This window comes from Zootoca vivipara, chromosome 6 (genome assembly GCF_963506605.1).
Source record: "Zootoca vivipara chromosome 6, rZooViv1.1, whole genome shotgun sequence".
NCBI lineage: Eukaryota > Metazoa > Chordata > Lepidosauria > Squamata > Lacertidae > Zootoca > Zootoca vivipara.
The window spans coordinates 10,424,569-10,438,817 of record NC_083281.1 but is presented as its reverse complement, the minus strand read 5'-3'; the positions used below and the strand labels follow the sequence as shown (position 1 = coordinate 10,438,817).

At 49.5% G+C, this 14,249-nt stretch overlaps 1 protein-coding gene and 1 non-coding gene across 6 annotated transcripts in view; both read left to right on the top strand.

The window, feature by feature from the left end:
- The window catches only part of CRTC1 (CREB regulated transcription coactivator 1), a 53,398-nt gene extending 39,156 nt beyond the window's left edge, over positions 1–14,242 (top strand). For 3 of the 5 annotated variants that reach the window (XM_060275398.1, XM_060275397.1, XM_060275396.1), the window contains 3 exons: positions 2,357–2,443; positions 3,320–3,515; positions 5,661–14,242. In XM_060275398.1, coding sequence (XP_060131381.1) covers positions 2,357–2,443; positions 3,320–3,515; positions 5,661–5,872 — 495 coding nt within the window. In that variant the 3' untranslated portion in view covers positions 5,873–14,242. The remainder of the gene's footprint in view (positions 1–2,356; positions 2,444–3,319; positions 3,516–5,660) is intronic. The other 2 variants (XM_035116961.2, XM_035116960.2) reach the window with 1 other exon arrangement.
- On the top strand, positions 9,736–9,809 carry TRNAQ-CUG (transfer RNA glutamine (anticodon CUG)). Its single transcript has one exon. It is a non-coding gene; the product is annotated as a tRNA-Gln (tRNA).
- Positions 14,243–14,249: the final 7 nt, after the last annotated feature.

Genomic DNA, 14,249 nt, shown 5'->3' with positions numbered 1-14,249 from the left:
CAACTTAAATCAGGGAAGGCCAAGCTTTCGCCCTCCAGAAGTTCCTGGACTACAGTTCCCATCATCCCCTTGCCCATACTGTATAGGCAACAGCAAGGGGAGGTGGGAGTTGAGGTCCAGCAGCGCCTTGGAGGGCCACCGCCTTTCCCCCATCCCTACGTTAAATTTAATGTACGGATCTGGCCACTTGATTCGATAGCCTTGTAAATAAATCGGGATCGTGTCCAAGCAAGTTTTCCTCTGAGCACAACCTACTGAAATCGGGTATACCGAAGTGAGTCATGCCCATTTGATTTCCCCAGGTCTGCTCTGAGGATGACTGAATGCTGGCTACAGCCCTTGGTTTTTACAGAGGGGAGGAGTAGACTGAGCATCGGCACCTAGCCACATTAGCTATGTGGGGCCTCCCTGCTCAGGCACACTCTACCTCTGAATGCCACCTGCTGCTGGTGTGGTGGAGAGAGCACCAGCGGCTGTCGGCCATCATAGCAAAACGGAACCCTTGTTCGCTGCCACCAAACACCAGGTGGTGGCGACAGGTGGCTGCTGCCATTTCCTTCCTGCCAGGGTTAGGGGGCATCTGCAGAAAGGAGGGTGCCAGGCCATGTGGCCTCGTCCCCCTCTCTCTGCCTGCCTCGATTCAGAAGGCCGAGAAGACTTGGAACACAGTTTGCAGGGGACAGGTTCATGCAGGAAGAACAAAGCTGTGAGCCAACCTTATGAGGAAAGGTTCCAGTGTGTGCATTTGTCTTCTTCTTTTTCAGTTTAGAGAAAAGACAAGCAACAGGCGATGGGATAGAAGCCTATACAAAATGAGAAAGTGGACAGAGAAAACATTTTTCTCCCTCACACAAAATGCTGGACCTCTGGGCATTCAGGGGAATTCCTGGCCTTCCTTGCCGCAGCGCTCAGCCATTCAGCTAACGAAAGCTAGCAAGCCCCTCTCCCTCTGCGGTTCTGCAGAGAGAGCCTTTGGCTTCCTCAGCCAGCGGAAGCGGCCAGGTCTTGGATCCCAAAGTGCTGAAGTGATGAAAAAAAGCCCGTCCCATTTAATCACGTCTCCTCCACCCCCACGCACCCGGGTCTCTGCTGGCAAAGTTATTAAAAACAGTGCAGTTAAGGATCCTCAAGGGGAGCACTTTTTAATAATAAAAAAATGCATCTGTATCACTTCACACTGCTGCACAGTTGTAAAATGAGAGTGGTTTCTCATAGACCGGCTGGTGGGGAGGAGGTGGTCGGATTATAATAGCCCAGCAGAGAAAGGTTAGGGCAAGCGAGCAGAGGGATTCCTGAATTTAGGTCGATAGTGGGGGAGGAGGCTCACTCGCTGCTGCCTATCTCGGCTGTTTTTTTAAGCGCAGGACGAGGCTTGCAGAATCAACTTGGCTGGATTTTTTTTTGTGCCAAAAAACCCCCTTTAGGCCTTTCCTACTTTGTAAGAGGCCTTGTGAGACCGGGACTCTAGAAGGCTGGGTAAAAGGAACTCGAAAGATTTGCTTTGCTTTGCCTTCTTCATTTTGAAGCAATTTGGGGAATTGTAGCATTCGGGAGCTTCTCAATCAGGCTTTGCCAAGCTGATCTAATCTGTGCATGACTAGCGTTGGATGGAAATAGTAATAACAGCTGTAGGAGTAGGAGTACAAATAAAAATATTATTGGGCCGCAACCAAGCAAATCTCATTAGTGTCTGATGAGCATTGGATACAACGAGTCATAAGCGCAGTGGTAGTAGGAATAAAAATATTGTTGTCATTCCAAGCAAACTCCCTAACCAAAGGGGGAGGGGGGCACCTCAGTTGCTGCTGTTTTGGGTAGCACAGCCCCTTATTCTCTCCATTGCTCTGCTGGCATGCAGTCATGTTGGTCAGGACAGTTTGCAAACTATCTCATCCATCAAAGCCTTTCTACGCCTCTCCCACCCTCTGGAGCCAACATGCTTCTTCAAACCATGTGCAACCCGTTCACTTTTGTCCCCTTCTCTCCCCCTTTCTGGCTTGTGTGTTTCTGGCATGGTGGTGGCAGCGGCATAGCCCTCATCTAAGGTGGAAACCAGGTTACCGTCATCTTCTCCCCCCCCCCTCCGAGTCCCATCTTCTCCTCTAGAGCTCTGCTCTGCTCTTGAATTCATCATTCTGGGGCTGGTTGGTAGTTAGCCAGCAGGGTAGGGTGGGGTGGGGGATTTCACCAAGCAGCCTGGAGCTGGCATCATTCAGCGTCCTCAAGGGCGGTCTTGGCAGACTGTCTGCTGCCCCCACTCTGGATTTCATCAAAGGGCTCTTCTCTGCACTGATCCACCTCTTCCTCCTCCTCCTCCTCCTCCTCCTCCTCCTCCTCCTCCTCCTCCTCCTTGCAGCAAACATCTATCCTCGGGAGCGTCTTTGGGGATTCCTGTTACGACCAGCAGTTGACGGCCAGGCAGGCAAACGCTTTATCTCATCAGGTGAGAGTGCTTTCTGTGACTCCCAATCCCCCCTTGACTGGAGGTTCAAATGGGATTGGTGGTGTAAGGGGGAGGGCTTATAGGGAACAGCCCCCCGCCCCTCATCAGGTCGAGTTCCTCTCAGAGCAGCAAGTCCAGTAGCGGATCAGATTACAGGAATCAGGAAGTAGAGAAGGGAGGGAAGAGGCTCGGACAGCATGAGAGAGCCTCAACACTGAGTAGAGAAGGAAGCAGCTAGGGAGGAAATGACGGGAGAGCAGTCAGAAGGACGACCCTTCCCCCCCCCCCCCCGATGCCTGAATTGAGGCGCACGGCACCCCGTAGGGCGAAAAGGAGGCGCTTTGGGGTTCCCAAGCTGTTATGTCAGGTGCGAAACAGAAAGAAGCCATTCTGACTCGGACTAAGCAGACATGTTTTCCAAACTCTTTGCACTGTAAATAGGATGCACAATAAAAAACACCTTAAAGACAAGCAGGTGTGGTGCGTCATTACTCAAGAGTAGCCGCAAGAACCCCTGGCAGGTGGTTTTGACTCTTTACCACCTAGAGAAGTTTGGTTCATCAGGCGGCTAGATAAAATATTTGTTAAATTTGTATGCTGCCCTTCATCCGTAGATCAGGGGGCGGTTTGCAGCGTTAAAATGCTAAATCACAATTTTAGCCATGGTTGCAAAGTGGAATGTAGAATCATAGTATTGTAGACTCGGAGGAAGGGCCCCCAAGGGTCATCTAGCCCAGCCCATGGTTCAGAGCAGTATGCCCTTGGGATGATGATGATGTATTACTTGTACCCCACCCATCTGACTGGTGGGTTATGAACCCAGTCGGCTTTTCAGCCCAGCCCAGCAAGGCTCTTTTATTAAGTTCTTACCTCCAGGATTCCTTCCTCCAGCTTGAGCAGTTCAACATGATCGAGAATGCCATCAGCTCCAACAGCCTCTACAGCCCCTGCTCCACCCTCAATTACTCCCAGGCGGCTATGATGGGCCTCACCGGAAGCCACGGGAGCCTCCAGGACGCCCAGCAGCTCAGCTACGCCAGCCACGGCAACATCCCAAACATCATCCTCACAGGTGGGTCCGGATCTGTGGTTTGGCGCCTGGGGGTGGGACTGGCTGCGCATTGCCACCCTTTGGACCTTTCCAGCTGCTGAATTTCTGAGCAGCAGCGGCTAGTAGGGCAGAAGGCACAGAGCCCAACAGCAGGTGGCACTGCGGCCAGCGAGAGACGGAGCCCACAAATTATAGTTTTCTCCTCTTCCCTGCTGACCTCCTCCTACAAGGGGCAATCAATCAACCAGTCTTTATGACAGTCAAAGACCGACCAGCAAAAAGAACAATAAAATATAACTGTTTCAGCACCAAGGGGCAGAAGAAGTAGGCAGAGCTGAGAATTTCACATGTGCTTATCTGCATTAAAAGCAACACTCCGTCAGCTAAAGTATGTGAGCCAGAGTTTAAAATCGGTATTCATTCGCTGACCATCACTGTCACCATGGCCTGTCCTAGCCTTGTTGCCATAAAACAGAATTTCGTGACGGGCCTGGTGACCTTCAAGTCTTGGATTCTACAAGGGGCAACTGAGAATCAGGAGGAGGAGGCCGGCAGTCAGGGCCACCCCCCAGACTGGCTGCAGGTCAGAAGGCAGGCAGATGGAGGCTGGTGGGGCAGTGCCCATTATGCCCTCGCAGAGCAGACTCCATTGTTTCTGGGCCTATTTGGACAGCTGGCTGCTGCCAGACAGTGTAGACCAGGGGTCAGCAAACTTCTTCAGTGCCAGAGCCATCCACTGTCCCTCAGACCTTGTGGGGGGGCCGGACTATATTTTTTGGGGGGAAATAAACAAATTCCTATGCCCCGCAAATAACCCAGAGATGCATTTTAAATAAAAGCACACATTCTGCTCATGTAAAAACACGCTGATTCCTGGACACGGGCCGGATTTAGAAGGCGATTGGGCCGGATCTGGCCCCCAGGCCTTAGTTTACCTACCCAAGGTGTAGACAGTACTGAGCTACATAGATCCAAGGGTCTGACTCGGCACAAGGCAAATTCCTACGTTTTCCCTGTTCGGAAAACCATGAGGACTAGAACATAGTTTTTCCAAAACAAAATAAATAAAAATTCCTTCCAGTAGCACGTTAGAGACCAACTAAGTTTGTCATGGTATAGTTGGTTTACGGTATAAGGTGGTGTCTATACACCCATTCTGTATTTTTATAGTAGTGTCCAAAAAAAGTATTTCTTGCATAGATTGGTTCATTGTTAGGTTGATGGTGGGGTGAAAGTCATTGAATGTCTGGTGTCCAGATAATAAAAACATTGTCAATGTATCGCAGGTACAAGAGAGGTTTGAGTGGGTAGGAGTTTAGGAAACGTTGTTCTAAATCTGCCATGAAGATGTTGGCATACCATGGGGCCATGCGGGTGCCCATTGCTGTGCCACTGATCTGGAGGAACAGGTCATCACCAAATTTGAAGTGGTTGTGAGTAAGGACAAAATGGCAGTTTGGTAGCAAAGTCCCCTGTGATTTTATCTGAAATGGTTTCCTTATGGCTTGTAAACCATCGTTGTGTGGGATGTTGGTATGCAGAGATTCCACATCCATAGTGGCTAGTATAGTATTGTTAGTACGATTATTCAAAGATTGTATTTTCCTCAGAAAATCTGTGGTGTCATATATGTAGCTGGGAGCACTGATGGCATATGGTTTCAGAACAAAATCCATATAGCCGGAAACACCCACTGTAATGGTGCCCAATACCTGAGATGATGGGGCGTCCTGGATTTCCTGGTTTGTATATTTTAGGTAGAAGATAGAAAGTTCCTGGTTGAGATTCCGCTGGTGTGTTTGTGAGGATCTGTTCTTGGATGTGTGGGGGTAGCTCCTTAACAAGCTCTAAGGTGCTACTGGAAGGATTTTTTTTAATTTTGTTTCGACTATGTCAGACCAACATGGCAACCTACCTGCAAATAGTTTTCCCAGAAAGAGCTGCAGATTTCCCCAGGTGCAATCCCCTGCAGCATCTTTGGGTTGGGCTGGGAATGTCCCGCACCCTGGGTATGACTGAACAGCTTCCTGTGTCGCTAACATCTGAAGTTAGCTCCTGGCTTGTCCCGAGGAGTGGGTCAGGTGGAAGAGGAATGGAGGCTGATCCTAACCAAATACCTACTTTCTTTCTTTCTCTCCCTCCCTCCCTCCACCCCACCACTCCCAGTGACCGGGGAGTCCCCTCCCAGCCTGTCGAAGGACCTGACCAGCTCTCTGGCCGGCGTGGGGGATGTCAGCTTCGACTCTGATTCCCAGTTCCCCCTGGATGAACTCAAAATCGACCCCCTGACCTTGGACGGGCTGCACATGCTCAACGACCCCGACATGGTCCTCACTGACCCTGCCACAGAAGACACTTTCCGGATGGACCGGCTGTAGGGGAGAGGGGAAGAGGGGGCGCGTCGCCGAGAGTGAGAGAGCGCATGCCAAATCGCAAATATAAGGTGTCCCAAGTCTCGGCGCCCGCAGAGGCAGGGACCGGCCCACCTCAGGTCCGTCGCACCTGAGAGCCGGGCTCGTTCCACCCTCACAGAGCAGCTGCCCACCCCCCCGTCTCCCGCCCTCCGTACAGCCCTCCAGAGGCCACTGGTTTGGGAGAGGACCTCTTTATCCACAAGCCCCCCTTGCGCCCTTTCCGTTCCTCTTGCCCTCTGCTTGCCACCAAAGTTCGGTCCTTGTTCTCCTTTGCACTAAATGGTTTCTTCGTGTTTGTCTTCGGGAAGGCGGGGAGTGGGGTGGCAGTAGAGGAGGATGCTCCCTCTCTTCCTCCCCCCCCCCACCCCGGTGGCTGGGCAAAGCACTCTGAAAAGGTAAATAGATAGTTCTTATCCCCCCCCTCGTCGAAACTACGGAGTCTCTGGTTTCTGTTACAGAAACAGCCACTGCATAAAGCTGGGAGCTTTGGGGGGGGGGGTGCTGGGGTTTGCACGACAGACACTGACGCCCCACCACCCCTGAGTTCAAAAGCTACGTTGTGGATATTGCTGCTTTTCTTCTGGTAAATGGGGTGGGTGGGATTTTAATGCAGGAGGTGGAGGGGAGAGTCTGGTGAGCCCTCCAGAATAATTTCCTGAGGCAGATGCTTGGTTTTGAAGGATGGGGAGGGGTGCAAATGGTTTGTGATCTCCTGCCCCCCCCTTTTTGCTAGCCTTGACTCTCATCCAAAACTCTATTGCTGCCTGTTCCCCTGTATGCTTCCTTGCTCAACAGTTGCAGAAACATCTCTTTTTGGGGGGCAACACTGTCCGGGGATTTAGTTGCACGAGCCGCCTAATTCCTCTTTCCGATTCAAAGTACTTTTTTGGCGGGTGGGGCGGGGCGGGGAACAGGTAGAGGAAGAGGAGGGGCAATTTTATTTATGTCGCATACTTCCGTTACCTAAAGGAAGGAGCTGCAGTTTCCTCTGGGTTGAACGCTTGCAGGATTATTGCTGTCCAGCGTGCAAGTCTCTCTCCCCTCCCCTTTTTGCATGGCAAAGGCCGTTCCCGCCCAGTATTAAAGGAAAATATCTCATGTGCATGATTTGTTATTTTTTTAGCAGGGAATAGTGAGGAAAATCAGGTCAGCATTGGAGGGGTGCCAAGCCATACTGAGTCCCCAAATGGTTGCTGAGGGTGGCAGAATCGGAGGGGTTCAGTGGGGAAGGGGGGAATCGTTTAAGGGGACCTCAAGATGTACACACATGTCTCCTGCTTGCAAAGTGGACAGAGATGCTCTCTCCTTTGACGTCTCGAGCGGAAGGCGCTCTTTGGCGTGGGGCAGTTTTTTGGACTGACTCCGATGTGTTTGTCACTTTCCAATGCAGAATCTCATGCCAAGTGCCCCTGGGGTGTTTGTGGGTCCCTGAAACACATGTCTGGAACTCAGAAATCCTCTTGCAGACATGTTTGTGAGTCTGAATGCTTCAGGCAGGGTCTCCCTGCTCCCCCCCCCCAAAAAAACTTTTATTTTACAGCATCCCATTCCCCAGGTCAGGTCCCTGGTTTTCGGTGCTGCTTGGGAGGAAGTGAACCTCCCATTTGCCGAAAATGCTAACCTGGTAGCCTCCTGTGGCTCCCTTGGCCTGGCTGGGCGATTTCTTAAGTCCTCTGGGTCTTCTTGGCTGGCGCAGCAGAGCTCACCCTCCCCACCGCCCCCTTTTTTGCTCTGAGTTGGCCGGGCAGCGTTCAGCTTGAGTCCCTGCCTTGTTGTCCGTCAGGTTCTGGGTTTGAGTCCTGCCATATCCCTCCCTGAATGCCCCCCCCTGCTCTCCCCAGCGAGTTACAGCTGGACCTCTGGGACCCTGCATGTGCCGCTAGGAAGTCCTGTTCCAAGTACATGTCTGCTTACACTCCGCCTGTGCCATCCTTTGTTTTATGACTTTTGCACTAAAACTGTGCTGTCTCCTAGGCGTTCTGTGTGGGCGCTTTGATGCAGTGCTTCTCCCCCAGCCCTTTCGACTCCCAAGAAGTGGCCTCTCCCATTGTTATATAACCCATATCAGTATTTTAGCCTCTAGTACTCGCCATGGTCTGCCCATTTCAAGCCTGCTCTGGGTCCCTCTCCTGCACGAGGAGGTATCCCGTCTGCTTAAAAAAACCAGGAGGTGGTAACTCTCCTGCTCCGGAAGGGTGAAAGCAGGGATCTCGTCCTTTGGCCTCCAGCAATCCTGTCAGAATTTATGGTTCCGACTCTCTGGGGTGCCCTTCCCTCAGATCTCAATGTGTGCAGAATCCTCTTCAGTCTTTGGCCTGTCGTTTGGGGGTGCGGAATCGGAAGACGCGTTGCCGGGTCTGGTAAACACACGCAGCTCTCGAACCGGACAGTTTTATAGGGAGATGTAGAAATCTCTCCTCCTCTCCTTTTCTAAATTACACATGTACATAGGAGAGCCTGCGTGCGGATAAACTGTAAGTAGTTTTACAAAAATGGCCTTAATATATACAGTATCTATATATCTATATATCTGTATACACACGTGAAACACACACACACACACAAAACCTTTCTGGATTTGTTTGAGGGTCACTGAGGATTAGGGACCACGTGCTTTGGAGGGGCACTGTTTAAATTTCTGTTTTGTGTTTCATTTGTTGCTGTTGCTGGAAACGATTTTTAAAGATGGCAGGATCGTAGCGTAAGATATTTTGATGTGCTCGATATCTCTCTTCCCAGCAGGGGGCAGCGTCATTCTTAATTTATCATGTTGAGTATCCAAGCGATGACTTTAGCACAACGGCAAATTACTTCCTCCGTTAATGCACCTTATATTCTGTGTGTTTCTGTTTTTTCATCATGTGGGGGGGGGTTCTATCTTCACCCCCACCCTCAATTCTGTGTTTAAGGCCAGGCCCCTGGAGGTTTTGAGATACATGCTCTGGCTGCATCAGAAGCTGATGCAGAGCTTGCTTAAAATTGCTTATTTTGAAGAGGGCGGAGCTGAAAGCTCCCCAAATCCTTTCTTTTGTGATTCTGCCCACCATGATTCTGTTTCAGGGGAGAATGCTTTGTTGCCATCGTTGAGCAGAGAGGAAGTCCTGCCTCGTTCAAAAGCGGGAGTGTTGTTTGTTGCTCAGTTAGGGTCAGGTTTAAAAGAGCAACTCTCTTTCGGTTAGGTGCCTGGTTTGTGTCTGGATCTGGCACCGGGATGGGAACAGTGGTGCATTTGTCTTAAGCTGTTCCTTCTGTGCTCTCCTTTCCTCCCACTCCCCACCCCACCCCTTTACCCTCCCAACAACCCTGTGATGTAGGTTAGGCCAAGAGATAGCAGCTGCCCAGGGCGTGCCTGTGCTGAGTGGTCATTTTATCCTGGGTCTCTGTGGGCCTTAATCTGACACCAGCCTGGTCCAGTACTGCTGTGTGTGTGTGTGTGTGTGTGTGTGTGTGTGTGTGTGTGTGTGTGTGTGTGTGTCAGTGTGCCAGCTAATAATACTGTGTAAATGAGACCAGCTTCACCCCTGCAGTGCGGTCTGAGCCCTTGAACTTATATAAGCAGTGCCCTTTCTCCTTATAATTTGGCAAGAAAAAGTTCCCAGTGAGGAATCGAACACAGAAGTTGATGTCCCTCCAGTTTCCATCAGGCTCCACTTGCTCCACAGCACCTCCACTGGAGCAGGCCAGGAGGGGTACTGCGCCTTCTCATCCCAGTGGGAGTCCCAGGAACCAGGAGGGTCCCCTTTCATTGCCGATTCTGGTTTGCCGCCTCAGGCGCTTGGGTGCACCCATTGGGACCCACAGAGGCCACTGGCTGCCAGGCAGCACAGGCTTCCATAGCTCAGTTGGTAAGAGCATGAGACTCTGAATCTCAGGGTTGTGGGTTTGAGCCCCATGTTGGGCGAAAGGTTCCTGCATTGCAGGGGATGGGCTAGATGAACCCTTGGGGTCCCTTCCACCTCTACAAGTCTGTGATTCCTAGCAGGAGCTTTGCTGCCAGCCAAAAATATTAGCAAGGCATGTTAGAGCCCTAGAGCTCATGGGGGGGGGGGAATTAGCCCAATTCTGCCGAGTTCGAGTATCTTTGTAATCAACAAGGCTTTCTTCTGGAAAATCCCCACGTCACATTCCTTAAAGCAGGATCTTTTCCTTTTAAAATCCCCAGCCAATAGCCCCCATTGTTGGTCTTTGAAAATGGAAGTTGGTCCCCTAGAAGCCCCTCTTGGCATCAAGTAGCGAATGAATTAAATGACAATGATGACTGTCATCCTCATTGTCGGGGCCCCGCTCCATTTCCATCCTTGCAAGCTGCGTGGAGAAGCGTTCCTAAGCATATGCAGAGTTCCGCTGCTGCCCCCTCCTCCTCTCCCCCTGTAATCCCCACGGCCCAATGGACCTGGTCCCTTCTCTGGTTCTGGTCTTCTAAGGGATGTGTGTCTCTCCACCTGCTCTTTGGGTGGGCTCTGGCGGCCAGCGGGTGTCGAGAGGCCAGGATGGGTATCAGAAGCGATTGTGAGGATGGCAAGCTGTCCGGAGAGAGGCTGGGTGCTGGTGTTTTATATCCACACATGCTTTTGGTCAGCTTCGAAAAATGTCTTGCAAAAGCAGGAGAAGTATCCTGAAGCCAGAGTGAATGAGCATATATATATAGATACAGTATATTTGTGTGTGTGCATGTGAAAGCAAACGTTGATGGAAGTGTAAAATTGGCGCAGGGAGGAGGGGTACAGATCCAACTGGATCAGGCCAAAGGGGTCCCGGCCCAGCCCCCTCTTCCCACAGCGGTCATCCAGACCCCCAGCAAGCAGGGGGATGTCCTTGGATACAGGACGCTGGGCTCAGTGGTGGTCAGACCCAGCAGTGCACAAATTGGGGGCGGCCTCTGCCCATTGCATGGCCAGAGAAAACTGAATCTTGTTATTGCCTTGGCTTTTCTGCATGTTTGCCGGAGTCTTGGTGGGCTCCTTGGAAATCTATCTCTGACAGGCAGCAGCAAGAGACTGAGCTGTCCCCTTTTTAAAAAAGAAAGAAAGAAAAGAAAATATACTTCTCTCTCCCCCCCCCCAAACTTTTCTGTGGTGGTCCCAATACCATCCTCCTTTTCCTGCCTCAATCCTTTCAAGGCAGCCATCTGCCCCTCCCTTCTTAGGTAGGATTCCTCTCCGGAAGAGGACTACCTACATACGACACCCATGGCTTTTGGAAAGAAAGAAAGAAGGCACTTTGATTTATTTATTTTTATTAAAAAAATTCCCTTGTCACTGTGAAAACATCTGTGAAAGAGCAGTTGAATATCTGAGTATGCATTCTTCTTTTTAGGGGGGAAAAGGGGAAACCCAAATAAAAAGTTAAGTGTTTTTCTGTTGTAACTTTTTTTTTTTATGAACCGGTTTAACCTTCCTTTTATTTTCAAAAGAAAACTTTTAAGAGTTTGTGTGGAATTCCCATATTGCAATATGTGAATTGGGGGGGGGGCATGGAGGGTTTTAATAACCAACACTACGTTTATGGAACTTCGGTCGATACCTTTGTGCTTTTTGTTGTATTTATTATTGTTTTTTATTATTTTTTTTAAAAAGGAGAAAAAAACTTCCTTTCTGGGAGGGGGAGGAGGGCATGGTGCGTGTGTGTGTATATATATATATATACATTTATATATATATATTAAAAAGTATATATAAATAAATGTGAGCTTGGCCAGTTTCTACTGTGTTTATAAAGGAAAGGCGTGGCTTTTGGGGGGAGGGAAACGCAGGCTGTCGGTAGGGAGATGCTTTGAGGTGGCAGCAGCAGCTTTCTGCCTTGGGGGTGTTGGTTTTCGGTTTTCACTCCCCTTTTACATCAAAATGATAAGAACTGAAAGCAAAAAATGTATAATAGCTGTTGGTATCTAGCATGTGTATTGAAGCAAAGGCTGTCTTGGCTCAATGTCCCCGTTCCCCACCTGCAAGTTGGACGATCTCACGCCCGTGGGTTGAGCATTCATTGCCTTTTTTTGCTTTTTGCCTGGTTCCCTTCTCTCCTCTCCTATTTCCCCCCCCCCCACTCTCCACCCCAAAGCCTTCTCGGTATATTGATAACAATGATAAAATTCCCAGCGTTATTGTTCTCTTCCCCCAACCCAGCCCCAATTTTCAGGCGCGTCAAAAACGGTGGAAAGCCCACTTTTGGGACAGGGTTGGGTGGGAGATGGGCCCTGAGATGCCTTCCTTTCCCCCCCAGACACAACTTATATATGTTTGGGAGGCAGGGGGAAACCCAGTCAGATGAGCGGGGTTCAAATAATAAAATTATTATCGCTATTGTTGTCAATTGCCGCCACATCCAAACGGTGTTCTGTTACTGTATGGCACGGCTGACCCGAGCCAGATGTGTCTTCTCCTGGCCCAGCCTTTGCCAACCTGGCGTGCCCCCCCCCCCAATGCTGCCACCATTTTGGACAGGGTGGGCAGGCAGGTTTTTGGAGGCTGGGGCTGGGTGTGCAGTAGAAGCTTCTCTGAAAAAAAGCACCAGCAGAGTTTTAAAACTTAACTGGGTAGATCAGCAGAGGCTTAATGCTCTCCCTGCCCCCCCCCCCAGTCCTCCCAAAAATGAATGAGCCAGGTAGGTCAAAACTACTTCTTCCCATAACCCCTCCACCCCTTTGCAAGTATGTGTGATTGGGTGTGTGTGTGCGAAGTTTGACACCTTCCCCACTTTAAAAGTCCCACCAACAGCAAGTAGGATTTAAATTGATTACAGCGCAAATAAACACGACTTGCTGAAATAAAAGGAGGGAGGGTTGTTTTTAGGGTTTATTTCTTTTTGTCAAATTGGGCAGGAGGATGAAGTGTTTTGTGGGGAGTCATAGTGCTGTTTTGGATGCACCCCTCCCCTAGGTCTGGGGAATACCTTTAAGTTCTAGATTACAGTTCTGTTAGTTTCAAAGCCTTCGTTTGCAGCTGACCACAGAGAATAGCTGTATCGTTTTTTGTTTCAAAGAGAAATGGCGGTATCAGGAATCCCTACTAAAAACCATAATCCTTGGAGTGGGAAGATCCACACGCGGCACCTGTGTTTCACTTTGGGAAACCCTAACCGACCAGCGCATAGAAATCAACCCTTTGCAGAAGCCACTCACTTGCATTCCTTTTAAACTCTTGGTGGCAGGAGAGGAAACGGCTCGATCCCTCCTCAAGATCCTTGATTTGGAGAACACTTAGCTAAGGCACAGCTTGCAAATGCAGCCGCTTGCCGTGTGCCGCATCTCTGCGCATCTCCTCGGCTGCCCTGCCATACGCAACAGAAACACCAGGATTAATTCTGCAAGCTTTTGCAGATTGCGCCCGCTGTCGCCCATACTCTGAGTAGTCCAATTGAAACAGACGGGTGTGGCCAAACGGGTCTGGGGGACCTACTCTGAGCAGAACTTAATTGGGCTGCAACCCTAATATTACTTTCTTTTGGGGGGGTGGGGATTAGACCATGCCTAAACGTTATTTTCCCCTTCGATCCTAAATAGTTCCTAACTATATGGGCATGAGCAGTTTCACATTAAACGTAATTATCCATATTACAATAACCATATTGCTAGAGACATCCAGAACATTAATGCAACTTAGCAAGTAAACAAAATGTGCTTAGTTCTAGCTGTTAGTCGGGTGGTAGCTTTTCAAATCATGGCTTTCTTTTGTGGACAGGGAGGAAATTAAATTTCTCTCTCCCCCCCCCATTTCTTTTGGGGCACCTGAAAGTGTAAAAGAACACCAGGGGAAATGTGGGTCTTATCTGGATAAGGTAGATACAGACAGGCAGCTAAAAAACAGTAACACAAAAATCATATTTTGGGGTGGGGGGAGCCGGATTAAAAGGGTGGGAAGGGAACAGTCTTTTGTTTTCTGTATTTTTGGACTGTGTAACATCCTGTTCTTTATAGGTTTTTTTTAAAAAACAAAAACATGAGGACTAGTGGAATGACTTTACTGATATATGCAAATCCTACCATTGAGTTGCAGGTTTTCTTGGGGGGTGGGGAGGGGGGTACTTGGGGGCAGCAGCAGCACAGGAACTCTGGAGCATAGAAGCTTAATTTATTGTGGCTTTTTTCTTGGCAAAAAAAGGAACCCTGAAGGTGGCTTTGTAAGCGTGTGTGTGTTTTTTTCTTCTTTTTGCAAACTTAAGAACATGACAATGATGTGAAAAAGCGGCAAAACTCTGTGTACATTCTTTTTGATCTCTCTCTTTTTGGTTCGTTCGTTTCCTTTTTTTCCTTTCTTTCTCTGTGAAGGCTTTTTTTTGTCTTTGTAACTTTGCATTATTTGTAAATGAAATGTAATAAAGTTCAGCTGTTTTTCTCTCTGGCTGC